This window comes from Carcharhinus amblyrhynchos, unplaced genomic scaffold (genome assembly GCF_965287045.1).
Source record: "Carcharhinus amblyrhynchos unplaced genomic scaffold, sCarAmb.v2.hapA chromosome_275, whole genome shotgun sequence".
In the NCBI taxonomy this organism is placed as follows: Eukaryota; Metazoa; Chordata; class Chondrichthyes; order Carcharhiniformes; family Carcharhinidae; genus Carcharhinus; species Carcharhinus amblyrhynchos.
In genome coordinates this window covers 112,328-140,262 of record NW_027650015.1, presented here as the reverse complement: position 1 = coordinate 140,262, position 27,935 = coordinate 112,328, and the positions used below count along the sequence as shown (strand labels likewise).

Below are 27,935 nucleotides of genomic sequence, written 5' to 3'. Positions count from 1 at the left end.
AACGCGGTGCCAATGGACACAAACATTGAGTCTCTCTGGAGAAGTGTTGGGGTGACTTCATGCACAACTACAAAAGGGTGGTGAATGTAGCCCCAATCCATCACACAAACCAGCCTCCCATCCATTGACTCCGTCTACACTTCCCGCTGCCTCAGGGAAAAGCAGCCGGCATAATCAAGGACCCCCCCCCCCCACACACACACCCGGACATTCTCTCTTCCACCTTCTTCCGTCGGGGAAAAAGATACAAAAGTCTGAGGTCCCGTACCGACCGACTCAAGAACAGCTTCTTCCCTGCTGCTGTCAGACTTTTGAATGGACCTACCTCGCATTAAGTTGATTTTTCTCTACACCCTCGCTGTGACTGTAACACTACATTCTGCACTCTCTCCTTTCCTTCTCTATGAACGGTATGCTTTGTCTGTATAGCGCGCGAGAAACAATACTTTTCACTGTGTCCCAATACACGTGACAATAATAAATCAAATCTATGTACTCTATGAATGGTATGTTTTGTACAGCGCGCAAGAAACAATACTTTTCACTATCTCAATACATGTGACGATAATAAATCAAATCTATGTATTCTATGAATGGTATGCTTTGTCTGTATAGTATGCAAGAAACAAATACCTTTCACTGTATCTCAATGCATGTGATGATAATAAATCAAATCTATGTATTCTATGAACGGTATGCTTTGTCTGTATGGTATGCAAGAAACAATACCTTTCACTGTATCTCAATACATGTGATGATAATAAATGAAATCTATGTACTCTATGAACAGTATGCTTTGTACAGCGCGCAAGAAACAATACTTTTCACTATCTCAATACAGGTGACAATAATAAATCAAATCTATGTATTCTATGAATGGTATGCTTTGTCTGTATAGTATGCAAGAAACAACTTTTCACTGTATCCCAATACATGTGATGATAATAAATCAAATCTATGTACTCTATGAACGGTATGCTTTGTACAGCGCGCAAGAAACAATACTTTTCACTATCTCAATACAGGTGACAATAATAAATCAAATCTATGTATTCTATGAATGGTATGCTTTGTCTGTATAGTATGCAAGAAACAACTTTTCACTGTATCCCAATACATGTGATGATAATAAATCAAATCTATGTACTCTATGAACGGTATGCTTTGTCCGTATAGCGCGCAAGAAACAATACTTTTCACTGTATCTCAATACATGTGACGATAATAAATCAAATCTATGTATTCTATGAATGGTATGCTTTGTATAGTATGCAAGAAACAATACTTTTCACTGTATCTCGATACACGTGATGATAATAAATCAAATCTATGTACTCTATGAACGGTATGCTTTGTCCGTATAGCGCGCAAGAAACAATACTTTTCACTGTATCTCGATACACGTGATGATAATAAATCAAATCTATGTACTCTATGAACGGTATGCTTTGTCTGTACAGCACGCAAGAAACAATAATTTTCACTGTATCTCGATAATAAATCAGATCAAATTGATAGAAAGGAAGTGGTCAGGAGGAATGAAACAGGGGGAGAGAACAGCCTCGGACCTGGGCTGCAAGGAGTTAAAAGGAGTGTGCTTTTTAGATTGGACTCCTCTTGCTGTTCCATCTGACGTACGTACTTTGGACTGTCACCTCTCTCTCTCTCCGAGTTTGTGTGTGCTCCCTCCGTCTCTTTCTCTCTCTGACACACACACACACACACACACACACGCTCGATCGCTTTGTGGTCTCTCTCTGCTCGGTTCTGTGCAAGAATCGACACAAAGTTTGACGCCGAGAAGGATGGGTGAGTTCACCTTTGGTGCGAAATTATCCTGCCCCTTTTCACTAACTCGCGAAGAGTTGCGGGGAGCGGGGGGGAGGGAGGGGGACACACTTTTTTATTTGGGAAACTCTGTGCCAGAATTCACGCGTGTCTCACGGGCAGTGTGGGGAGGTGGGTTGGGGGGGGGGGGGGGGGAGAGAGAGAAAGAGGCTGGGAGGATCGGTCTGTCGGAGAGGCAGTTCCACAGACGTTTCCGAAATTCATTTGTTTGTCTGTCTTGCAAGTCAGCTGGCATTAACACCGCAACGAAGTGACCGCGGGACCATCTCTCCGTCGTCGCCCCGCTCCTGTCCGGGTACGCCGAGGGGGGGGAACGAGGCCGAAACCCACCCCGAGACGGGGAGAACGTGCAGGCAGTGACCCGAGGCCGGGAATTCGAACCCCGGGTCCCTGGCGCCGCGAGGCAGCAGCGCTAACCCACCGTGCCACCCTGTGCGAGGAGGAGGTGGGGTTTGACACATCGAGGCAGGGAGGTGGTGGGGGTGGGGTGGGGGGACACACAGAACGACCCCCTCCCTGCAGTCCGATCCCGCTTGCAAGCCCCACCCCCCGACTCATTTGGTGGGGGGGGGGGTCTCCGTCTGCCCATTTCGGAATGCATTCCTTGGCATGGGGGGGGGGGTGCGGAGGGACGGGACTCAAGGCTCTCCTGAAAGTGGGGGGGTGGGGGTGTGGGCGGGTTAGGGAGTTGCCCTCCCCACACCCCCTTTGCCTTATCTGGACCCGACACATTGCCACTTCTGCCAACCGGTTTGCATTGCTCTAGCGCTTGAGGGCACCGTTCCAAATGGCCAAGGCGGGGCTTTCCCTTTGACCATCTCTCTCTGTCTCGACAATTTCTGCACAGCCAGATCCCACCCGGCAGCAATGCGATACTAGCCCAGGGCAGCTGTTTGCCCAGTGGTGATGGTTAAGGAATAAACATGGCACAGGACCGAGAGGTGAACACCCACCACGACCCTTCACATCCTCCCCTACAGTGCGGCACTCCCTCGGCACCGACCCTCCCGTAGTGCGACGCTCCCTCGGCACCGACCCTCCCACAGTGTGGCGCTCCCTCGGCACCGACCCTCCCGTAGTGCGACGCTCCCTCAGCACCGACCCTCCCCACAGTGCGGCGCTCCCTCGGCACCGACCCTCCCGTAGTGCGACGCTCCATCGGCACCGACCCTCCCCACAGTGCGGCACTCCCTCGGCACCGACCCTCCCGTAGTGCGACGCTCCCTCAGCACCGACCCTCCCCACAGTGCGGCGCTCCCTCGGCACCGACCCTCCCCACAGTGCGGCGCTCCCTCAGCACCGACCCTCCCCACAGTGCGGCGCTCCCTCGGCACCGACCCTCCCCACAGTGCGACGCTCCCTCAGCACCGACCCTCCCCACAGTGCGGCGCTCCCTCGGCACCGACCCTCCCGTAGTGCGACGCTCCCTCAGCACCGACCGTCCCCACAGTGCGGCGCTCCCTCGGCACCAACCCTCCCACAGTGCGGCGCTCCCTCAGCACCGACCCCCCCCAACAGTGCGGCGCTCCCTCAGCACCGACCCTCCCCACAGTGCGGCGCTCCCTCGGCACCGACCCCCCACAGTGCGGCGCTCCCTCAGCACCGACCCCCCCCAACAGTGCGGGGCTCCCTCGGCACCGACCCCCCCCACAGTGCGGCGCTCCCTTAAGGCAGGGATCCATCCAGCTGAAATATCTCCGATCTGCGGCCAGGGTTCTGTGATTGCTGGTCAATACCCCAGACGCCCCTGAGGGGAAGGCAGCTGGACTCACTGGTGGATACTTACACACCACCCTCCCCTTGCCAAATGCTAACAGACTGCAAATATTTACAACCTAACTAAGCCAAGCACGGCACTGTTGGGACACACTGCATCCGGTGCACTGATCGTTTTTAGGGAATAACTTTTCCCTTGGCCGTCCCTGATGCAGGGATGGCGCAATCCTGAGTGCAGGCTGCCAGGGAATCGTTGCGTCAGGAGGCAGAATCTTTGAATATCTCCGATGTGAAGTTGCCGGCATTGGACTGGGGTGGGCACAGTAAGAAGTCTCACAACACCAGGTTAAAGTCCCGACCCTCCCCACAGTGCGGGACTCCCTCAGCACCGACCCTCCCACAGTGCGGCGCTCCCTCAGCACCGACCCTCCCACAGTGCGGCGCTCCCTCAGCACCGACCCTCCCCACAGTGCGGCGCTCCCTCGGCACCGACCCTCCCCACAGTGCGGCGCTCCCTCAGCACCGACCCTCCCCACAGTGCGGGGCTCCCTCGGCACCGACCCTCCCACAGTGCGACGTCCCTCAGCACCGACCCTCCCCACAGTGCGGCGCTCCCTCGGCACCGACCCTCACACAATGTGGCGCTCCCTCGGCACCAACCCTCCCACAGTGCGGCGCTCCCTCGGCACCGACCCTCCCCACAGTGCGGGGCTCCCTCGGCACCGACCCTCCCACAGTGCGACGTCCCTCAGCACCGACCCTCCCCACAGTGCGGCGCTCCCTCGGCACCGACCCTCACACAATGTGGCGCTCCCTCGGCACCAACCCTCCCACAGTGCGGCGCTCCCTCGGCACCGACCCTCCCACAGTGCGGCGCTCCCTCAGCACCGACCCTCCCCACAGTGTGGCGCTCCCTCGGCACCGACCCTCCCTGCAGTGCGGCGCTCCCTCGGCACCGACCCTCCCTGCAGTGCGGCGCTCCCTCGGCACCGACCCTCCCTGCAGTGCGGCGCTCCCTCAGCACCGACCCTCCCACAGAGCGGCGCTCCCTCGGCACCAACCCTCCCTGCAGTGCGGCGCTCCCTCAGCACCGACCCTCCCTGCAGTGCGGCGCTCCCTCGGCACCGACCCTCCCACAGAGCGGCACTCCCTCGGCACCGACCCTCCCATAGTGCGGCGCTCCCTCAGCACCGACCCTCCCACAGTGCGGCGCTCCCTCAGCACTGACCCTCCCACAGTGCGGCGCTCCCTCAGTACCGACCCTCCCCACAGTGCGGTGCTCCCTCAGCACTGACCCTCCCACAGTGCGGCGCTCCCTCGGCACCGACCCCCCCACAGTGCGGCGCTCCCTCAGCACCGACCCTCCCACAGTGCGGCGCTCCCTCGGCACTGACGGTCCCTTCTCAGGATTTTCAATCTCATTCCCGAGTTGCGGGGAGCTCTGAGAGCAGCGGTCGGCTTTGAGCCAGGGCTCCGTCCAGCTGAAATATCTCCGATCCTCGGCCAGGAGTCTGTCATTTCTGGGATTATCGCCCCAGACGTCCCTGAGGGGAAGGCAGCTGGACGCACTGGCGGATGCACGCACCTCGAGAATTGCCAAAAAATGCAAATAGTCACAACCTAACCAAGCCAAGGACAGCTTTGTTGAGACACACTGCATCTGGGGAATAACTTCTCTTGGCACAGGGATGGAGCGACCCTGAGTGCCCGGGAATCTTTGGATCAGGAGTCAGAGCCTCTGAATGTCTCTGATGTTGGGTTGCTGGACTGGGGTGGGCAGTCCCACAGGGTTAAAGTCCGACAGGTTGATTTGGTCGCACGAGCTTTCAGAGTGCTGCTCCTTCATCGATCATACCTGGGAGTTCTTGGAGGTGGACGGATTCTTGGCAAGCAAGTAGGGGGTCAGGAGGACTGCACGGGGGTGGTGGGCGCACAAGTTATTGAGGGGTTGTTGGGATGCGGATTTGAGGTTAACTCGTCGGATTGGCCGAGACCTCGTCGCGTTTGTGAGGGGCCGAACGGCCTTCTCCGTGTCCGTCCGATCCTGCCCCCCCCCCCAATCCCCGTCGGGTCGCCGCTGGAAGGGTGTCCACATGGACGAATGCTTGAGCCTCGCTGTCCAGCGTAGTGGCCCCCACAAAGCTCTTGAGGTGGACCTCTTGCGAGTGTGAGATCCCCGATTGAGGCAGTGGTCAGCGCTGCCCCCTCACGGCGCCTGGGACCTGGGTTCGATTCCCCGGCTCGGGTCACTCTCCGTGCGGAGTCCGCGCGTTCTCCCCGTGTCTGCGTGGGTTTCCTCCGGGTGCTCCGGTTTCCTCCCAAAGACGTGCTGGTTAGGGTAGATTGGCCGCGCTAAACTCTCCCTCAGTGTAACCCGAACAGGAGTGTGGTGGATTTTCACAGTAACTTCATTGCGGTGTTAATGTAACTGTGACACGAACAAATAAACTATTAAAAATACTCGAAATTGTTTCAATTCACACCAGTCAGACGATTCTGGATCAATAAAATCCTGATGGATTAAACGTCCCAAAGAAATGTCGTGAATTAAATTTGAAAAAAAGTCACCTCACTCATAATGAAAATACCAGGCTGATTTTTAAACCCCATCTGGTTCACTAATGTCCCCTCTAGGGAAGGGAATTTGCCCTCCTTACCCCGGTCTGGCCTGCATGTAACTCCAGACCCCCTTCCCCACCCACACACACACATAGAAACACAGATGCACACACACACACACACATATAGGCACACACGGATCGAAACACAGACACACACACGCAGAAACACAGACACACACACATGCACACATACAGACACAGAAACACAGACACACACACACATACAGGCACACACACATACAGACACACAGAAACAGACACACACATGCACAGACTATAGACACACACATACAGACACACAGAAACACACACACACACAGAAACACACACACATACAGACACACAGAAACACAAGACACACACACAGAAACACAGACACACGCACATGCACACAGACTACAGACACACACACACATACAGACACACACACAAACACTCACAGAAACACAGACTCACACACACAGAAACACAGACACACACACGTGCACAGACTACAGACACACACACATACATGGAAACACACACACATGCAGACAGATACACACAGACAGACACACACATACAAACATACATACAAACACACACAGTCACACACACACATAGACACACACAGGCACATATAGATGCATGCGCAGACAGATGCACACACACAGACATACATACAGACACAAACACTCACACAGATAGGCACACACGGACACACACACACACACACACACTCACACACAGAGCAACACGATTGAATCTTAACTGCCACCACAACCCCGATAACAGCCCAATCGAGACACTCAGTGGAAGGGGTAATTAGGAGCGGGCAGTGGGGGATTTCACACTGTCTGTCTGATATTCTGTGTTGATTCTGCAGCGAAGTGTGGAGAATGTGGACCCGGATACAGGACTCCGCTGGATGCTATGAAAGGTGAGCAGATTGTGCATCACTCCCAGTCTCCGGAAGTCCCGAAGCTCGTCGGTCAGTCTATGAATTTTGAAGACTGGAGGTGCAGGAAATGTGGCAGCCAGCACAGAAAGATCCCACAAACCACTATGCGATAATGACCAAGATCCTCAATTTTCTTTTCAGTGACACTGGCCGAGGGATAAATATTAGTCCCAAAGTGTGTTCTGAAGCCCAACTAAATCCCAACACTCTCTTCTATATTGACATTAGTGCCAGGGTGAGATGATTCCATTGACAGTCTGGTGCAGACAATTTGGCACCGGGTAAACTGACCTGAATTTTAAACATACCCCTCACCAAAAACATGACATGAATACATTTCCTAAACACACGTTATTGTCACATGTTCCAACTGGTTCACATCTCCCTCCTCCATGGGGAGCGCTGTTCACTGGTACCTACCCTCAGGCAAACAACATACACTCTGGTGGATTGGCCATGCAGCACTCCCTCAGCACCGACCCTCCCACAGTGCGGCGCTCCCTCGGCACCGACCCTCCCACAGTGCGGCACTCCCTCAGCACCGACCCTCCCACAGTGCGGCGCTCCCTCAGCACCGAACCTCCCACAGTGCGGCACTCCCTCAGCACCGACCCTCCCACAGTGCGGCGCTCCCTCAGCACCGACCCTCCCACAGTGCGGTGCTCCCTCAGCACCGACCCTCCCCACAGTGCGGCGCTCCCTCAGCACCGACCCTCCCCACAGTGCGGCGCTCCCTCAGCACCGACCCTCCCCACAGTGCGGCGCTCCCTCAGCACCGACCCTCCCACAGTGCGGCGCTCCCCCGGGACCGACCCTCCCACAGTGCGGCGCTCCCTCAGCACCGACCCTCCCACAGTGCGGCGCTCCCTCAGCACTGACCCTCCCACAGTGCGGCGCTCCCTCAGCACCGACCCTCCCCACAGTGCGGCGCTCCCCCGGCACCGACCCTCCCACAGTGCGGCGCTCCCTCAGCACTGACCCTCCCACAGTGCGGCGCTCCCTCAGCACCGACCCTCCCCACAGTGCGGCGCTCCCCCGGCACCGACCCCCCCACAGTGCGGCGCTCCCCCGGCACCGACCCCCCCACAGTGCGGCGCTCCCTCAGCACCGACCCTCCCCACAGTGCGGCGCTCCCTCAGCACCGACCCTCCCACAGTGCGGCGCTCCCTCAGCACTGACCCTCCCACAGTGCGGCGCTCCCTCAGCACCGACCCTCCCCACAGTGCGGCGCTCCCTCAGCACCGACCCTCCCCACAGTGCGGCGCTCCCTCAGCACCGACCCTCCCCACAGTGCGGCGCTCCCTCAGCACCGACCCTCCCACAGTGCGGCGCTCCCTCAGCACTGACCCTCCCACAGTGCGGCGCTCCCTCAGCACCGACCCTCCCCACAGTGCGGCGCTCCCTCAGCACCGACCCTCCCCACAGTGCGGCGCTCCCTCAGCACCGACCCTCCCCACAGTGCGGCGCTCCCTCAGCACCGACCCTCCCCACAGTGCGGCACTCCCCCAGCACCGACCCTCCCCACAGTGCGGCGCTCCCTCGGCACCGACCCTCCCCACAGTGCGGCGCTCCCTCGGCACCGACCCTCCCCACAGTGCGGCGCTCCCTCGGCACGGAGCCTCCCACGGGGAACGATTCAAGGGAATGGCAGAGATACACTGAGATTGGATGAACAGGCAAGGGAAGAGAAGAATCGCTTAATGGGCGTGAGGTGTGGGGGGGGGGGGAGAGACACGGAGGCTCGTGGGGAGAGCTAACACAAGCAGAGGGACTGAGTGGCCTGCCTCGGTGTGAGAAAGTCTATCTCAATCTGTGTAAATGAAGTAAATCTTTGGAATTCTTTACCCCAGAGGTTCCGTCGCTGAATCGAGGCTGAGATGGAGAGAGTTACGCCATCGAGGGACACAGGGGATAGTATGGGGGGGGGGAAATGTTGGCCAAACGGGAATGTGATCACGGTGAACGAGGGGCTGAATGGCCTCCTCCTGTTCCTACACCCTGTTGCCCTTTTCTTTATCCATTGGTGGGACACGGGCCTCGCTGGCTGGGTGGGATTGCGGTAGGTGCAGACTCGCTGGGCCGAATGGCCTCCTTCTGCACTGTGAGATTCGATGGTTCTGCGACATTCCCCCCTCTGCCGTGGTGGCATTCGAACCCGGGGAAATGGAGAGGCGGTGGTGGTGGGGGTGGGGGGGCAGTCCCTGGCCTACGTTGTGATGTTGTGCGCGCTTTCTCCCTTTCTCCCTCCTCGTCACGTAGGGGCGCTAGAAGAAATCGTCTACGTGCCGTGTATCTACCGGAACACCGACATTGAGAAGCCAGACTACCTGGCTACGGTTGACGTCAATCCCAAGTCAACAAACTACTCCCAGGTACGTCAACTCTGTCCGCCATCTTCAAGCGACATGGTCTCCCCTCAACGCTCCGAGGAGTGAGGGCACGACCCGGGGGTTTGTGGGGGCGGGGGGGGGCGGTGGTTCGCCGTCCCTGGGGTAGTGGTCGTTCTTGGCAAGGAGGTGGGAAGCGGTTGCGGGCCACTCCAAAGCAGCTGAGGAATGACGATGGGGGGAGGTGCTTGAGACGTCCTTAGCCGCGGTAGGCACTGCTGCCTCACGGCGCCAGGGACCCGGATTCCATTCCCAGCTTGGGTCCGTGCTGAGTTTGCACGTTCTCCCCCCACCCCCACTCTGTGTCTGCGTGGGTTTCCTCCTAAAGATGTGTAGGTTCGGGTGGATTGGCCATGCTAAATTGCCCCTTAGTGTCCAAAGATGTGTGGGTTAGGGTGGATTGGCCATGCTAAATTGTCCCTTAGTGTCCAAAGATGTGTAGGTTAGGGTGGATTGGCCATGCTAAATTGCCCCTTAGTGTCCAAAGATGTGTAGGTTAGGGTGGATTGGCCATGCTAAATTGTCCATTAGTGTCCAAAGATGTGTAGGTTAGGGTGGATTGGCCATGCTAAATTGCCCCTTAGTGTCCAAAGATGTGTAGGTTAGGGTGGATTGGCCATGCTAAATTGCCCCTTAGTGTCCAAAGATATGCGACAGCCAGCAGGCAATCCTCCGATTCTCTTGTTGCCGCAGTACATCACTTTCTTTCCATCTAACGTAACTTTAATCACAGCCGGCTGACTCAGAGAGAGTGGGGGGATGGTTGACCTACTGCTGCATGGCTGCTTCTGGGAGGATAAAGTGAGAAGGGGTTTGAAAGTTCACGAATACCCTCTCGGAAACCTTCAAAATGGCCTCCTCAGAGCGAAGCAAAATGGCCTCCTCGGAGTGTAAGGGAGAATGGCCTCCTCCGAGTGGGAGGCAGAATGGCCCCTTCAGAATGAAAAGCAAAATGGCCTCCTCAGAGCGGGAAGCAAAACGGCCTCCTCAGAACAGGAGGCAAAATGGCCGCCTCAGAGCGAAGCAAAATGGCCTCCTCGGAGTGTAAGGGAGAATGGCCTCCTCTGAGTGGGAGGCAGAATGGCCCCTTCAGAATGAAAAGCAAAATGGCCTCCTCAGAGCGGGAGGCAAAATAGCCGCCTGAGAGTGGAAGGCAAAACGGCCTCCTCAGAGCGGGAAGCAAAATGGCCCCTCAGAACAGGAGGCAAAATGGCCGCCTCAGAGCTGGAGGCAAAAGGACAACCTCAGAGTGGGGGGCAAAATGGCCACCTGAGAGCGGGAGGCAAGGATGACATAAAGGGAGATGTTGTTAAGCGAGCAGAGTGTTCCCCACGGGGATCCGGTAATCCATTTCTGTGTCCCGCTTTTGTGTTTCTTCGGCTAATTGTCGCCTCCGTGCAGGGGGATCAAGTTGTTCTGGAGTGAAAACTGAGCAGGGGAGATAAAATCTGAATGTGGGTGCCAAACAAAAGCATTTTTGTTTGCTGGAGGCCTTAGCCAGTCCGACCTGCCTGGCAGTTTTTGTGGGAGCCATGGTTTCGCAAGAAGTGTTGTCAAGGGAACAGCCCCCGGGCCTAGTTCTGTAGGCATGACCTCCTGGGCTGCCGGTCTCAGGTGATGGTGCCAAATATCGGGCAAACCAGGCGTGCCCGGCTTGGAAGTGGTGGGAACTACGAGGGAGGTGGCGCTAGGCTGCAGAGGGGGCACGGAAAGGCTGGTGGGAAACGGGCAGAGCAGGGTTAACGCAGAGAGCCCTGAAGCGGTACACACGGAGGCCAGACCGGGTGAAGGATGGCAGATTTCCTTCCACGAAGGACGTTCGTGTGGCGGGCTCCCTTTTGTTGCTGAGTTGAGTACAGCTTCCTCAGAGCGGGAGGCAAAAAGGCCGCCTCGGCGCGGGAGGGCAGAACCCTTAAAGAGTATTGATAGGCAGAGGGATCTGGGCGTGCATGTACACAGGTCGCTGAAAGTGGCAACGCAGGTGGAGAAGGTGGTCGAGAAGGCGTACGGCAATGCTTGCCTTCATCGGCCGGGGCACTGAGCTTAAACATTGGGCAAGTCACGTTGCAGCTTTACAGAAATGTCAAACGTGGCAAGGCATGAGCGAGCGGGCACATCCAGGATCCTGGGGTTTATCAATAGAGGAGTGAAAAATAACAGCGAGGCAGTCACGGTGAGACTTTCTAAGGAGTACGCCTCCCAGCTCTGGGCATCACATGCATGGAAAGGACGTGAACACATTGGGGAAGGCATATCCCGTGCTGTACCTGTCCTGGGAGTGTTTGATGGGGGGACAGTGTAGAGGGAGCTTTACTCTGTATCTAACCCCGTGCTGTACCTGTTCTGGGAGTGTTTGATGGGGGACAGTGTAGAGGGAGCTTTACTCTGTATCTAACCCCGTGCTGTACCTGTCCTGGGAGTGTTTGATGGGGGGGACAGTGTAGAGGGAGCTTTACTCTGTATCTAACCCTGTGCTGTACCTGTCCTGGGAGTGTTTGATGGGGGGACAGTGTAGAGGGAGCTTTACTCTGTATCTAACCCCGTGCTGTACCTGTCCTGGGAGTGTTTGATGGGGGACAGTGTAGAGGGAGCTTTACTCTGTATCTAACCCCGTGCTGTACCTGTCCTGGGAGTGTTTGATGGGAGGACAGTGTAGAGGGAGCTTTACTCTGTATCTAACCCCGTGCTGTACCTGTCCTGGGAGTGTTTGATGGGGGGGACAGTGTAGAGGGAGCTTTACTCTGTATCTAACCCCGTGCTGTACCTGTCCTGGGAGTGTTTGATGGGAGGACAGTGTCGAGAGAGCTTTACTCTGTATCTAACAGAGAGGGTGAGAGGGTGAGTGCATGAGGGTATGTGAGGGAGTGAGCTAGGGTGAGAGAGAGAGAGCGATGGAGCGAGAAAGAGAATGACGGAGCGAGAGAGTGACAGTGAGAGAGAGAATGACTGAAAGAGTGTGAGTGACGGAGAGAGAGTGATGGAGGGTGAGTAATGGAGGGAGAGTGACGGAGCGAGAGAGTGACGGAGCGAGAGAGTGACGGAGCGAGAGTGACGGAGGGAGAGAGTGACGGAGAGAGAGAGTGACGGAGAGAGTGTGACGGAGCGAGAGAGTGACGGAGCGAGAGAGTGACGGAGCGAGAGAGTGACGGAGCGAGAGAGTGACGGAGTGAGAGAGTGACGGAGAGAGAGTGACGGAGAGAGAGTGACGGAGTGAGAGAGTGACGGAGGGACAGAGTGACGGACAATGAGTGACGGAGGGAGAGAGTGACGGAGAGTGAGTGACAGAGGGAGAGAGCGACAGAGGGAGAGAGTGACAGAGGGAGAGAGTGACAAAGGGAGAATGACGGAGGGAGAGAGTGACGGAGAGAGAGTGACGGAGGGAGAGAGTGACGGAGGGAGAGAGTGACAGAGGGAGAATGACGGAGGGAGAGAGTGACGGAGAGAGAGTGACGGAGGGAGAGAGTGACGGAGAGAGAGAGAGAGAGAGTGACGGGGAGCTTTAACCAGGAGGATAAGGGTTTGAGAGTGGAGTGGCTCAGTCACCTCATGCTATCTCCCTTCTGGAAGGTTATTCACCGACTCCCGATGCCGAATCTCCGGGACGAGCTACACCATTCCGGTTGGAACGCCTGCAGCAGCTGCCACGGAGACGCCACCAAAACCCGCAACCGTCTGATCCTCCCCTCCCTCATCTCATCCAGGATCTACGTGGTGGATGTGGGGACTGATCCACGGGCACCCCGCATGTTCAAGGTGATTGTGTACAAATCAGCGTCTCCTCACACAGCCCCCTGTCAAAATTAAACCCCGGGGGGGGGGGAGAATGTGGGACTCGCTCCCACGGGGGGAGAATGTGGGACTCGCTCCCACGGCGGGGGGAGAATGTGGGACTCGCTCCCACGGTGGGGAGAGAATGTGGGACTCACTCCCACGGGGGGGAGAGAATGTGGGACTCACTCCCACGGGGGGGAGAATGTGGGACTCGCTCCCACGGAGGGGGGAGAATGTGGGACTCGCTCCCACGGAGGGGGGAGAATGTGGGACTCGCTCCCACGGTGGGGGGGAGAATGTGGGACTCGCTCCCACGGTGGGGGGGAGAATGTGGGACTCGCTCCCACGGAGGGGGGAGAATGTGGGACTCGCTCCCACGGTGGGGGGGAGAATGTGGGACTCGCTCCCACGGGGGGAGAATGTGGGACTGGCTCCCACGGGGGGGGGAGAATGTGGGACTCGCTCCCACGGGGGGGGGGAGAATGTGGGACTCGCTCCCACGGTGGGGGGGAGAATGTGGGACTCGCTCCCACGGTGGGGGGGAGAATGTGGGACTCGCTCCCACGGGGGGAGAATGTGGGACTCGCTCCCACGGTGGGGGGGAGAATGTGGGACTCGCTCCCACGGGGAGAGAATGTGGGACTCGCTCCCACGGGGAAAGAATGTGGGACTCGCTCCCACGGGGGGGAGAGAATGTGGGACTCGCTCCCACGGTGGGGGAGAATGTGGGACTGGCTCCCACGGGGGGGAGAGAATGTGGGACTCACTCCCACGGGGGGGGGAGAATGTGGGACTTGCTCCCATGCGGGGAATGGGGAGGCCATTCAGCCCCTCTTTCTGGGGAGGGGGTTGGAGGGAGTGGCGAGTTTCCGGCCATCTGCTCAGTGCGTTTGGCCAGTCACTGCTCCGTGTACGACGTTTCTGAGTCGCGGTCAGTGGCGTACACCTGAACGACCCACACTGACCACGGTTATTCCCCTTCCTTGCAGATTGTGGAACCCATCGACGTGTTCTGGAAGTGTAACCTGGCCAACCCGCACACGGCGCACTGTCTGGCCAGCGGCGAGGTCATGATTAGCTCGATGGGGGACCCCTCCGGAAACGGGAAAGGTAGCGCGATTCCCGTCAGCTGTTGTGCCCCACTCTCCTCCTAGCGCCTACCTCCTTGCACTCCCACCCTCCCCACAGCCACGGAGTACAAGAACAGAAGGGCTAGGATAGAATCACAGAACCCTACAGTACAGAAAGAGGCCCTTCGGCCCATCGAGTCTGCGCCGACCACAATCCCACCCAGGCCCTACCCCCCTATCCCTACATGTTATACCCGCTAATCCCTCTAACCGACACATCCCTGGACACTAAGAGGCAATTTTTTCTTAGCACGGCCAATCCACCCTAACCAGCACATCTTTCGGACTGTGGGAGGAAACCGGAGCACCCGGAGGAAACCCACGCAGACACGGGGAGAACGTGCAAACACCACACAGACAGTGACCCCGAGCCGGGAATCGAACCCGGGACCCTGGAGCTGTGAAGCAGCGGTGCTAACCCCCACTGTGCCGCCGTGCAGCCCACATTGATAAAATTGATAGGTCACCACAGGTATAAAAGAGGGGGCTGGGGATGGGGGTGAGAAAGATGAGAACAACACAAGAGAATTAGGAGCAGGAGGCGGCCATTCGGCCTCTCGAGCCTGCTCCCCCATTCAATAAGATCATGGCGGATCTTATCATGGACTCAGCTCCACTTACCCGCCCACTCCCCTTAATTCCTCTACTGTTCCAAAATCGATCTATCCTTGCCTTAAAAACATTCAGTGAGGGAGCCTCAACTGGACAGGGAATCCCACAGATTCACAACCCTTTGTGTGAAGAAGTTCCTCCTCAACTCAGTCCTAAATCTGCTCCCCCTTATTTTGGGGCCATGCCCCCTAGTTCTAGTTTCACCCGCCAGTGGAAACAACTTCCCTGCTTCTATCTTATCCATTCCCTTCTTAATCTTATATGTTTCTATAAGATCTCCCCCCTCATTCTTCTGAATCCAATGAGTATAGCCCCAGTCTACTCGTTCTCCCGACATAAACCAACCCTTTCAACTCCCATTCAGTCCCTCTGGAGCTTGTTACTCAGTAACAGGAGGCCATTCAGTCCCTCTGGAGCTTGTTACACGATAACAGGAGGCCATTCAGTCCCTCTGGAGCTTGTTACACAGTAACAGGAGGCCATTCAGCCCCTCTGGAGCTTGTTACACAGTAACAGGAGGCCATTCAGCCCCTCTGGAGCTTGTTACTCAATAACAGGAGGCCATTCAGCGCCTCTGGAGCTTGTTACTCAATAACAGGAGGCCATTCAGTCCCTCTGGAGCTTGTTACACAGAAACAGGAGGCCATTCAGCCCCTCTGGAGCTTGTTACACAGAAACAGGAGGCCATTCAGCCCCTCTGGAGCTTGTTACTCGATAACAGGAGGCCATTCAGTCCCTCTCAATGCTGTTACACTGGAATAGGGGGTGGCCATTCAGCCCTTCTCGAGCCTGCTACACAGAAACAGGAGGAGGCCATTTGCCAGCTTATGTTTCCTATCCCTGTAACCCCTGCTAATCACCCTGACACCAAGGGGTAATTTAGCACGGCCAATCCACCCTAACCCGCACATCTTTGGACTGTGGGAGGAAACCGGAGCACCCGGAGGAAACCCACGCAGACACGGGGAGAAGGTGCAGACTCCACACAGACAGTGACCCGAGGCCGGGAATCGAACCCGGGTCCCTGGCGCTGTGAGGCAGCAGTGCTAACCTCGCTGTGCCACCGTGCCTTTCCTTGTTTTTGCAGGTGGCTTCATTCTACTGGATGGCGAGACGTTTGAGGTGAAGGGGAACTGGGAGAAGGACGGACACGCCGCACCCTTTGGCTATGACTTCTGGTATCAGCCCCGCCATAACGTCATGATCAGCACGGAATGGGGAACCCCCAAGGCCCTGGGCTACGGATTTAACATTGAAGATGTCAAAGCTGGTGAGAGAACAATAAGTGACGTCCCTCCCCAATCCAGCATCCAGCACAGGAAGGGGCCATTCGGTCCCTCTGCTCCCAGGCTGGGATTCCAGCTCCACACTAGCCCCCTCCCACCATCTCACCACCCATCACCCTATCCTTCCATTCCTTTCTCTCTCCTGTGTTTATCTACCCTCCCCCCTCTCCTCGATATATCTCCCCTCAACAACTCCCCCCCCCATGGGAGCGAGTCCCACATTCTCCCTCCACTCCCCCCGTGGGAGCGAGTCCCACATTCTCCCCACCGTGGGAGCGAGTCCCACATTCTCCCCACCGTGGGAGCAAGTCCCACATTCACTGTATCTCCCACCCACGCTTTCTACCCTATCTCCGAACCCCACACATGGCCAATCCACCTAACCAGACCATCTTTGGGCACTAAGGGGCAATTTAGCACGGCCAATCCACCCTAACCCGCACATCTTTTGGAGTGTGGGAGGAAACCCACGCAGACACGGGGAGAACGTGCAGACTCCGCACGGACAGTGACCTGAGCCGGGAATCGAACCTGGGTCCCTGGCCCTGGGGGGCAGCAGTGCCAACCCACTGTGCCACCAATCTGGATTAACCTGGAGAAACCCAGCAGGTCTGGCGGAGAGAGCGGGACACATCGAGACCTGATTTAACTCTGAAGAGGTTTACCTGCAAAGTGCAGGGAACCTCGTTTCCCCCCGCAATTCCTCCAATTAAAGCTATAGAATTCCCTGTGCGGGCTTGCTGTTATATCTACTGGGTAATCTTCACCATGCAATTTTGTTTTATTTTTAACCCGTTGGCAAGGTCACTACGGACACAGCCTCCACGTCTGGGACTGGGCCAAACACACGCGGGTACAGACCATCGATCTGGGCCAGGAAGGGGTCATCCCGTTGGAAATCCGCTTCCTCCACGACCCCGCTGCCCCCGAGGGGATGGTCGGGTGTGCCCTCAGCAGCTCTGTCTTCCGCTTCTACAAGACCGAGGTATGGCCCCATAGCTGGCGGGGATTGGGAGGGGGGGGGGGGCGGGCAGAGAGGCAGGAGGCCAGGGTGATGGCTATGGCACCTAGGCATGGTTTACCCTGGTCTGTACTGTGCCGAGCTGAGATACAGAGTAGATTCAGAGAGAATGGTCCCGATGGTGGGGGGAGTCCAGAAAGAGGGGGTCCATAGTTTGAGGATAAGGGGGGTGAACCTTTTAGGAGGGGAAATTTCTTCACCCAGAGGGAGTGGAATTCACTCCCACAGAAAGTAGTCGAGGCCAAAACGTTGTGAGATTTCAAGAAGGAATTAGATATTTGATAGGGGCGGCACGGTGGGTTAGCGCTGCTGCCTGACAGCGCCAGGGATCCCCCGGTTCGATTCCCAGCTTTGGGTCACCGTCTGCGCATTCTCCCCGTGTCTGCATGGGTTTCCTCCGGGTGCTCCGGTTTCCTCCCACAGTCCGAAAGACTGTGCCGGTTAGGGTGGATTGGCCGTCACTAAATTCTCCCTCGGTGTAACCCGAACCAGCGGAGATTCACAGCAACTCCATTGCAGTGTTAACGTACAGGAAGTAGTCTCGCAGCACCCAGGTTAAAGTCCAACAGGTTTACTTGGTAGAACGAGCTTTCGGAGCGTTGCCCCTTCATCGGGTGAGTGAAGAATTCGGTTCACAAACAGGGCAGATGGAAACACAAACTCAATTTACAAGGTCACAGTTGGAATGCGAGTCTTTTACAGATAATTGAATCTTAAAGGTATAGACAGTGCGAGTGGAGAGTATAAGCACAGGTTAAAGAGATGTGTATTGTCTCCAGACAGTACAGCAAGTGAGGTTTTACAAGCCCAGGCAAGTCATGGGGGTTACAGATAGTGCAACATGAACCCAAGGTCCCGGGTGAGGCCATCCTCATGTGTGCAGAACTTGGCAATCAGTCTCTGCTCAGCGACTCTGCGCTGTCGTGTAGGGCGCCCTGGAGAGCGCTTACCCCCCCCCCCCCCCGAAGATCAGGGGCCGAATGCCCGTGACCGCTGAGGTGTTCCCCGACCAGAAGGGAGCGCCAGGCGGAAGTGCTCCTCTTCCCGTTTGGGGACGCGGGTTCGTGCGGGACCCCCCCCCCCCCCGTCTCTCTCTGCTGTTGTTGGCCAGGTTCTGATTCCTTCCGCAGGGCGGGGACTGGGCGGCGGAGAAGGTCATCGCTGTGCCGAACAAGAAGGTGGAAGGCTGGCTCCTGCCGGAGATACCAGGTAAGGCGATTCCTGCCCCCGCCACATCGGGGCAAGAGTTCGAATCCCGGGAGACGACGACAATGTCAACAAAGTGGAAGTCAGCCAGAGCAGCGACTGAGGCTAGCGCTGCTGCCACACGGTGCCAGGGGCACGGGCTATTTTAATTTCATTTATCAATCTCAGATTTAAAATTAGCAACTGACCTGGCACGGAGTGGTGTTTGTGGGAGAGAGTTTGCAGCCTGTGCCACGCTCCGTGTGTAGACATTGTTTCCGAACATCTCAACGGTCTGGCCCTCAGTTTCAGCCTCTCTCCCCCCACCACCCCGCGAGTTCTGGAATCTCCGACCAGTGGGAACAGTTGACCTTTCTCTCCCCTTGTCCTTTCCTGTTAGTGTCGGGTCAGAGAGGCGTGCAGCACGGAAACAGGGCCCTTCGGCCCATCTTCTCCATGCCGGCCGTGTTTCCGAAGCCGAACTAGCTCCACTTGCCCGCGTTTGGCCTGTATCCCTCTAAGCTTTCCATGTTGGTATAAGGGCGTTCGAATGGTCGGTGGATAGGCACATGGATAACGTTGGAAATAGTTTAGGTTAGAGGGTCATTAGGTTGGTTCCACTGGTCGGTACAACATCGAGGGCCGAAGGGCCTGTACTGCGCTGTCATGCTCTATGTACCTGTCCAAATGTCTTTCTTATACGTATTGTCATTGTAGCCACCTCTTGCCCCTCATTCCACAACCCCTCTGTGTGAAAAAAAGTTACCCCTCGGGTCCCCCCCTTTCCCCTCTCACCGTCAACCTCTGCCCTCTAGTTTTGGACACCACCCCCCCAACACCCTTGGAGTTGGGGTCTTTTAAGAGACTTCTGGATGAAATAGGGAGGGAGGAGTTCACAGGGATAGGGAGGAGGGTGTAGGGGGCTGGAGGGGGTTACAGAGATAGGGAGGGGGTGTAGGGGCTGGAGAAGGTTACAGAGATAGGGAGGGGGTTGTAGGGGCTGGAGGGGGTTACAGAGATAGGGAGGGGGTTGTAGGGGGTTACAGAGATAGGGAGGGGGGTGTAGGGGCTGGAGAATGTTACAGAGATAGGGAGGGGGTGTAGGGGGCTTGAGGAGGTTACAGAGATAGGGAGGGGGTGTAGGGACTGGAGGAGGTTACATAGATAGGGAGGGGGGTGTAGGGGGCTGGAGGGGGTTACAGAGATAGGGAGGGGGTGTAGGGGCTGGAGGAGGTTACAGAGATAGGGAGGGGGTGTAGGGGCTGGAGGAGGTTACAGAGATAGGGAGGGGGTGTAGGGGGCTGGAGGGGGTTACAGAGATAGGGAGGGGGGTGTAGGGGCTGGAGGAGGTTACAGAGATAGGGAGGGGGGTGTAGGGGGCTGGAGGGGGTTACAGAGATAGGGAGGGGGTGTAGGAGGTTACAGAGATAGGGAGGGGGGTGTAGGGGGCTGGAGGAGGTTACAGAGATAGGGAGGGGGTGTAGGGGCTGGAGGAGGTTACAGAGATAGGGAGGGGGAGCTTTATTGAAACATTTGTTGGAGTTGACCTTGCGTTTTGTTGCAGGTTTGATCACGGACATTCTGATCTCCCTGGACGATCGCTTTCTCTATTTCAGTAACTGGTTGCACGGGGACCTGCGGCAGTACGATATCAGCGACACCCGCAAACCCAGAATGGTCGGACAGGTCAGCACCGGGCAGAGAGGGTCACATCGCCTCTTACCCATGGCCAGTGGGTGAATGGGGCAATCACGCAGGGAGCTGGGGAGGGCGGGGGGGATCAATCTGTGTCCTCCCGAAGGCTCTGTGGGTGAGCCGTGCCCTTCAGACAGGGTGCGTCTCTGTGTCTGTCCCTCTGGGACTGCTGTGATGTGACGGTGCGGTCTGGCTCGCTGGCAGGGTGGGGACTCCCAGGGCAGGGTACACAGATAGAGAGAGAGAGAGAGAGAGAGAGGGGCAGAGAGAGAGAGAGAGAGATAGAGAGACAGAGAAAGAGAGAGAGAGAGACGGAGTGAGAGAGACAGAGAGAGAGACAGAGAAAGAGAGAGAGAGAGACGGAGTGAGAGAGACAGAGAGAGAGACAGAGAAAGAGAGAGAGAGAGACGGAGTGAGAGAGACAGAGAGAGGGACAGAGAGAGAGGGACACACAGAGACAGAGAGAGAGAGAAAGAGAAAAAGAGGAAGATGGAGAGAGAGACAGAGAGAGGGAGAGAGAGAGAGAGAAAGACAGAGACAGAGAGAGAGGTGGGGGGTTTAGGGAGGGAATTCCAGAGCTTAGGCCCCCAATGGCGGAGCGATGGGAATCGGGAGATGCTCGAGAGGCCGGAATTGGAGGAACACAGAGATCTCGGAGGGTTGTAGGGACTGGAGGGGGTTACAGAGATAGGGAGGGGGGTGTAGGGGACTGGAGGGGGTTACAGAGATAGGGAGGGGGGTGTAGGGGACTGGAGGGGGTTACAGAGATAGGGAGGGGGGTGTAGGGGACTGGAGGGGGTTACAGAGATAGGGAGGGGGGTGTAGGGGACTGGAGGGGGTTACAGAGATAGGGAGGGGGTGTAGGGGCTGGAGGGGGTTACAGAGATAGGGAGGGGGTGTAGGGGCTGGAGGGGGTTACAGAGATAGGGAGGGGGGTGTAGGGGACTGGAGGGGGTTACAGAGATAGGGAGGGGGTGTAGGGGCTGGAGGGGGTTACAGAGATAGGGAGGGGGTGTAGGGGGCTGGAGGAGGTTACAGAGATAGGGAGGGGGTGTAGGGGACTGGAGGAGGTTACAGAGATAGGGAGGGGGTGTAGGGGGTTGGAGGAGGTTACAGAGATAGGGAGGGGGTGTAGGGGGTTGGAGGAGGTTACAGAGATAGGGAGGGGGTGTAGGGGGCTGGAGGAGGTTACAGAGATAGGGAGGGGGTGTAGGGGACTGGAGGAGGGGGCAGAGATAGGGAGGGGGTGTAGGGCTTGGAGGAGGTTACAGAGATAGGGAGGGGGTGTAGGGGCTGGAGGGGGTTACAGAGATAGGGAGGGGGTGTAGGGGCTGGAGGAGGTTACAGAGATAAGGAGGGTTGGGGGGGGTGAAGGGATGGAAATGTGGCATTATCACACTGGGAGCTGATGTTGTTGAGAGTGAGAGGCGCGGTGAGTCGGAATGCGTTGGGATGTGTGGGGGCCACAGTGTTTCAGAGGAAGGACAGCATTGGGCAGGTCAAGCTTGGAGGAGCACTGGGCCACACTGGTTGTACCTTTACCTGCCCCCTCAACCCTCCCTTCATTCTGAACGGCCGAGAGAGAATCCGTCTGCCCAGATTGACTCTGTCTGTGTTCCCCCAGGTTTTCATCGGAGGGTGCTTTGTGAAGGGAGGACCAGTGAAGGTTCTTGAGGACCAGGAGCTGCAGAGTCAGCCCGAGCCCTGCGTTGTTAAGGTGAGAAGGGGCTTTTGATGGGTGGCCCAGTGGGTTAGCACTGCTGCCTCGCAGCGCCAGGGACATGGGGTCGATTCCCGGCTCCAGTCACTGTCTGTGTGGAGTCTGCACTTTCTCCCTGTGTCTGCCTGGGGTTCCTCCCGCATGTGAAAGATGTGTGGATTCGGTGGATTGGCCGTGCTAAATTGCCCCTTAGTGTCCAAAGATGTGTAGGTTAGGTGGATCGGCCGTGCTAAATTGTCCCTTAGTGTCCAAAGATGTGTAGGTTAGGGTGGATTGGCCATGTTAAATTGTCCCTTAGTGTCCAAAGATGTGTAGGTTAGGTGGATTGGCCATGCTAAATTGCCCCTTAGTGTCCAAAGATGTGCAGGTTAGGGTGGATTGGCCATGCTAAATTGCCCCTTAGTGTCCAAAGATGTGCAGGTTAGGGTGGATTCCCCCTTATTATCCAAAGATGTGTAGGTTAGGGTGGATTGGCCATGCTAAATTGTCCCTTAGTGTCCAAAGATGTGTAGGTTAGGGTGGATTGGCTATGCTAAATTGCCCCTTAGTGTCCAAAGATGTGCAGGTTAGGGTGGATTGGCCACGCTAAATTGTCCCTTACAGACAAAGCATACCGTTCATAGAGTACATAGTTTTGATTTATTATTGTCACATGTATTGAGATACAGTGAAAAGTATTGTTTCTTGCGTGCTATACAGACAAAGCATACCATTCATAGAGAAGGAAAGGAGAGGGTGCGGAATGTAGTGTTACAGTCTCAGCTAGGGTGTAGAGAAAGATCAACTTCACGCAAGGTCTTAATGTAAGCCTCCTACGCCCTAGGGAAAAAAGTCCCAGTCTATCCAGCCTCTCCCCAATCCATCAAGTCCCGGTAGCATCCTAGTAAATCTTTTCTGCACTCTTTCTAGTTTAATAATATCCTTTCTATAATAGGGTGACCAGAACTGTACACAGTATTCCAAGTGTGGCCTTACCAATGTCTTGTACAACTTCAACAAGACGTCCCAACTCCTGTATTCTGACCGATGAACACAGTAAGAAGTCTGACAACACCAGGTTTAAGTCCAACCGATTTATTTGATAGTAAACTCACAAGAACATAAGAAATAGGAGCAGGAGTAGGCCATCTAGCCCTTCGAGCCTGCCCCGCCATTCAATAAGATCATGGCTGATCTGTCGTGGCTCAGTTCCACATTCCCGCCCTCTCCCCATAACCCTTAATCCCCTCGCTTATCAAAAACCCATCAACCGCGTCTTGCTTTCGGGGTTTCCCTCGATGGACTTCTCTCCATCTGCCTGACGAAGAGGGAAACCTCGACAGCTTGTGAGTTTACGACCAAGTAAATCGGTTGGACTGTAACCTGGTGTTGTCAGACTTCTTACTGCGTTCACCCCAGTCCAACGCCGGCATCTCCAGATCCTTACCGATGAAACCAAGCATGCCGAATGCCTTCTTCACCACCCTGTCCACCGGTGACTCCACTTTCAAGGAGCTGCGAACCTGTACCCCGAGATCTCTCTGTTCTGTTGGACGACGGGCAGTTGTGTCCTGGGTGAAGCGCAGCCTTCCCTTTATCTTGTGTGCCTCGTGCCGCCGTGGAATTACGCTTAAAAGCCTTCCCCCCCTCAAGCCGCCCGCCCTCCGGTGATGATCCTTTTGGTGTCCTGACAGGGGAAGAGGATCGGGGGTGGACCGCAGATGATCCAGCTGAGCTTGGACGGGAAGCGCCTCTACGTCACGACCTCGCTGTACAGCGGGTGGGATAAGCAGTTTTACCCGGAGATCATCAAGTGAGTCTGTGTTACGCGTTCACGCTCTTGCCCATTTCCTCCCCTCTCTGATTCCCCCCTGGCCTAGGACCTTCACAGCACAGAAGGAGGCCCTTCGGCCCAGCGCCTCCCTGCTAGCCCTCTCCTCGAAGCAGCGATCAGCTTGCTGCTGCACTGTTTTCCAATTCCAATCAGAAACCCCCCCCCCCCCCGCCGATTTAATCTTCCGTTCGCCGCGCTTTTGGTCAGCGCCATTGGGGTCTGAATTCAAAGTTTCTCTCTCGCTTCTGCCTTCTCCCTTTTAAATTTAAATCTGCGCCTTCCAGTTCCCGATCCTCGCGCTGGGAAGTGGTTGGGGGGGCAGTTTTCTCCCTCTCTACTCTGTTCCCCCCCTTCATAGAGTGATAGAGGTTTACAGCATGGAAACAGGCCCTTCGGCCCAACTTGTCCATGCCACCCCTTTGCTTTTAACCCCTAAGCTAATCTCAATTGCCCACATTTATACCCATCGTACCCATGTAACTGTCTAAACGCTTTTAAAAGACAAAATTGCTTCTACTACTGCCTCTGGCAGCTTGTCCCAGACACTCACCGCCCTCTGTGTGAAGAAATTGCTCCCCCTGGACACTTTTGTGTCTCTCCCCTCTCATCTTAAACCTATGCCCTCTGGTTTTAGACTAGATTTCGGGGATGAAGGAACAGGAGGAGGCCATTCAGCCCCTCGGATCTCGTCCGCGCCATTCAATGAGGTCGTGGCGGATCTGCGGCCATAGATAGGGAGGGGGGTGTCGGGGCTGGAGGAGGTTATAGAGATAGGGAGGGGATGTGGGGGCTGGAGGAGGTTCGAGAGATAGGGAGGGGATGTGGGGGCTGGAGGAGGTTACAGAGATAGGGAGGGGATGTGGGGGCTGGAGGAGGTTCTAGAGATAGGGAGGGGATGTGGGGGCTGGAGGAGGTTACAGAGATAGGGAGGGGATGTAGGGGGCCGGAGGAGGTTATAGAGATAGAGAGGGGTTGTAGGGGCTGGAGGAGGTTATAGAGATAGGGAGAGGGGTGTAGGGGGCTGGAGGAGGTGACAGAGATCGCGAGGGGGTGTAGGGGGCTGGAGGAAGTTACAGAGATAGGGAGGGGGTGTAGGGGCTGGAGGAGGTTACAGAGATAGGGAGGGGGTGTAATGGGCTGGAGGAGGTTACAGAGATAGGGAGGGGGTGTAATGGGCTGGAGGAGGTTACAGAGATAGGGAGGGGGTGTAATGGGCTGGAGGAGGTTATAGAGATAGGGAGGGGGTGTAGGGGGCCGGAGGAGGTTATAGAGATAGGGAGAGGGGTGTAGGGGGCTGGAGGAGGTGACAGAGATCGCGAGGGGGTGTAGGGGGCTGGAGGAAGTTACAGAGATAGGGAGGGGGTGTAGGGGCTGGAGGAGGTTACAGAGATAGGGAGGGGGTGTAATGGGCTGGAGGAGGTTACAGAGATAGGGAGGGGGTGTAATGGGCTGGAGGAGGTTACAGAGATAGGGAGGGGGTGTAATGGGCTGGAGGAGGTTATAGAGATAGGGAGGGGGTGTAGGGGGCCGGAGGAGGTTATAGAGATAGGGAGGGGGTGTAGGGGGCCGGAGGAGGTTATAGAGATAGGGAGGGGGTGTAGGGGCTGGAGGAGGTTACAGAGATAGGGAGGGGGTGTAGGGGGCTGGAGGAGGTTACAGAGATAGGGAGGGGGTGTAGGGGGCTGGAGGAGGTTACAGAAACAGGGAGGGGGTGTAGGGGGCTGGAGGAGGTTACAGAGATAGGGAGGGGGTGGAGGGGGCTGGAGGAGGTTACAGAGATAGGGAGGGGGTGTAGGGGGCTGGAGGAGGTTACAGAGATAGGGAGGGGGTGTAGGGGGCTGGAGGAGGTTACAGAAACAGGGAGGGGGTGTAGGGGGCCAATTTAAGCAATATCCCCATAGATAAAAATCCCGCTTCAGAACTGGTTAGCACCAAAAGAAAAACAGACATTCCCATGACCTGCCTGCTACGATTCCTGTGGTAGAAAATGCTCCCCCCTCCAAGCCTCTTGCAGATCCCAGTCTCCGAACTCCAGAGAGAGGGAGGGCTGCTGCTCTCTGCAGCTCTCCAAGAAGCAAATGAAGTGTGTGCCCAGTCATATGGCCTTATCTGTCAATCACCCGAATTAAGCTCTACTCTGAAAAACCCCTGGGGCAAACCGTAAACTGGTAAATCTGCATTCATCCAGATTAAAGCAAACACTGCAGCAATTAAGATCAATTATGCTGCTGCAGTAACAACAGAAACATGACCCAAATACATTACTTCAAGACACAGTACTGTCCCTCCGCAACGGAGCACTCTGTGTGAATCTTTCCTGCGGAGAGAGTCAGGAGCTGAAAGGGTTTGAAGGTGTTCTGTGTTGCAGGGAAGGATCGGTGATGTTGCAGATTGACGTGGACACCGAGAAGGGTGGACTGACAATTAACAAGAATTTCCTGGTGGACTTCGGCAAGGAACCGGACGGGCCGGCCCTCGCCCACGAGGTCCGGTACCCGGGCGGAGACTGCAGTTCCGATATTTGGCTGTAGGTGGGGTCGATGAAGGAGGTCTGGAGATACTTAGGGGACATCCGCTGAGACTCTAGGGGGCCTCCGTTAAGATCAGGGTCCATTTTGATGCAACCGTAGCTTCCTGAGCACCCCGATCAAGAATTCTGCTTGTTTTTTTTTCTCTGAATGCAAAGAGTTCCTTCTCCAATTGACAAGCGTAAGTGAAAAAGCTAATTTGTAGAATCTCATTGTGACAAGTCGCTAGAATCGTAGAATCCCTACGGCGCAGAAGGAGGCCATTCAGCCCCTCGAGACTGCACCGACCCTCTGAAAAAACATCTTACCCAGGCCCCATCCCCGTAACCTCATCTATTTACCCTGCTAATCCAACTAAACTACACATGACCAATCCCCCTAACCTGCACATCTTTGGACACTAAGGACAATTTAGCATGGCCAATTCCCCCTAACCTGCACATCATTGTATCCTAAAGGGGCAATCTAGCATGGCCATTCCATCTGACCTTCAATGGTGGATTGGCCATGCTAAATTGACCCTTAGTGTCCAAAGTTGAGTAGGTTAGGTCGATTGGCCATGCTAAAGTGTCCCTTAGTGTCCAAAGTTGAGTAGGTTAGGTGGATTGGCCATGCTAAATTGTCCTTTATTGTCCAAAGTTGAGTAGGTTAGGGGGATTGGCCATGCTAAATTGTCCCTTATTGTCCAAAGTTGAGTAGGTTAGGTCGATTGGCCATGCTAAATTGTCCCTTAGTGTCCAATGATGTGTGGTTTAGGTGGATTGGCCATGCTAAATTGTCCCTTAGTGTCCAAAGATGTGTGGTTTAGGTGGATTGGCCAGGTAAGTATGTGAGGTTGTGGGCATAGGGTCTGACTGAGATTGTTGTCGGTGCAGGCTAGGTGGGGTTTTGGGATTCTATGAATTTGTAAACAAACAGCTATTCTGATCAGTGAAGCTTCCCCCGAGCATACTATACAGCGAGTTTTTGGTTATTTCTTTTGGGAGATTTTGTATCCTGTCTTAATTCTTCTGCCTCTTTGGTGTGACTTTGGTGTGATTCAAGAGTTCACCAGTTTAAATCCCAATCCAGCACTGTGAATTCAACTGAAAAATGCCTAGAAATTATGTGACGTTAGTATCCCTTTAAGAGTTTTATTTTTTAAATCATGATCTCTGCAGCCTACAGCCTTAGGCAATATCATTGGTGAGAGCAGTAGAAAAACATGTGCTGCTCAGGTGACAAGGGCTATTTTTAGTCTCATTTTTGGCTGCAGTGTTAGACGCATAGCTGAAGGCAGTCTCTCTCTCTCTCTTTGCTCCGATTCTGAAAGTTTTACCAGTTAGCTGAAAGCACAGCTTGTTTGCTATCCTGCGATTAAAAACAATCTAAGTTTCGGTGTTTTGAAGACGGCAAGCTGCTCTGAGATTTCAAGATCATTTGAAATCAACATTAAACCCAGGGCACTGGATTCCAGTATTATGTGTGCTTTAGCCTGCGCTGTGTTTAGAGGGTTTGGTTTATTGATTTTGGTTTTAATTGCAACACATCAGAGATATTCATTAAGATTTATACATCATAGCAGATGTTTTGCTTTAATAAGTAATTGATAAAGTTCTTGCTAATTTTCTAATGATACATATCAACTACATTCTTAAATAAACTTGATTTGGTAAAAGCTCC

The 27,935-nt window shown here is 55.5% G+C and overlaps 1 protein-coding gene across 1 annotated transcript; it reads left to right on the top strand.

Moving 5' to 3' along the window:
- The first annotated feature begins 1,689 nt into the window (after positions 1-1,689).
- On the top strand, positions 1,690-27,935 carry selenbp1 (selenium binding protein 1). The gene is made up of 12 exons (XM_080183391.1): positions 1,690-1,809; positions 7,051-7,104; positions 9,385-9,497; positions 13,080-13,265; positions 14,273-14,393; positions 16,113-16,295; positions 17,115-17,296; positions 18,463-18,541; positions 20,082-20,203; positions 21,837-21,929; positions 23,606-23,724; positions 26,114-27,935. The coding sequence occupies exons 1-12, from the start codon at positions 1,806-1,808 to the stop codon at positions 26,274-26,276; spliced, it is 1,419 nt and encodes a 472-aa protein (XP_080039517.1). The 5' UTR covers positions 1,690-1,805; the 3' UTR covers positions 26,277-27,935.

What these genes read in the sequence shown, in the direction of transcription:
- selenbp1 (XM_080183391.1), top strand. An exon ending in AGTCAACAAACTACTCCCAG is followed by an intron (nt 9,498 to 13,079) that starts GTACGTCAACTC and finishes CCCTTCTGGAAG; the next exon opens with GTTATTCACCGACTCCCGAT. An exon ending in CCCCTCCGGAAACGGGAAAG is followed by an intron (nt 14,394 to 16,112) that starts GTAGCGCGATTC and finishes TTGTTTTTGCAG; the next exon opens with GTGGCTTCATTCTACTGGAT.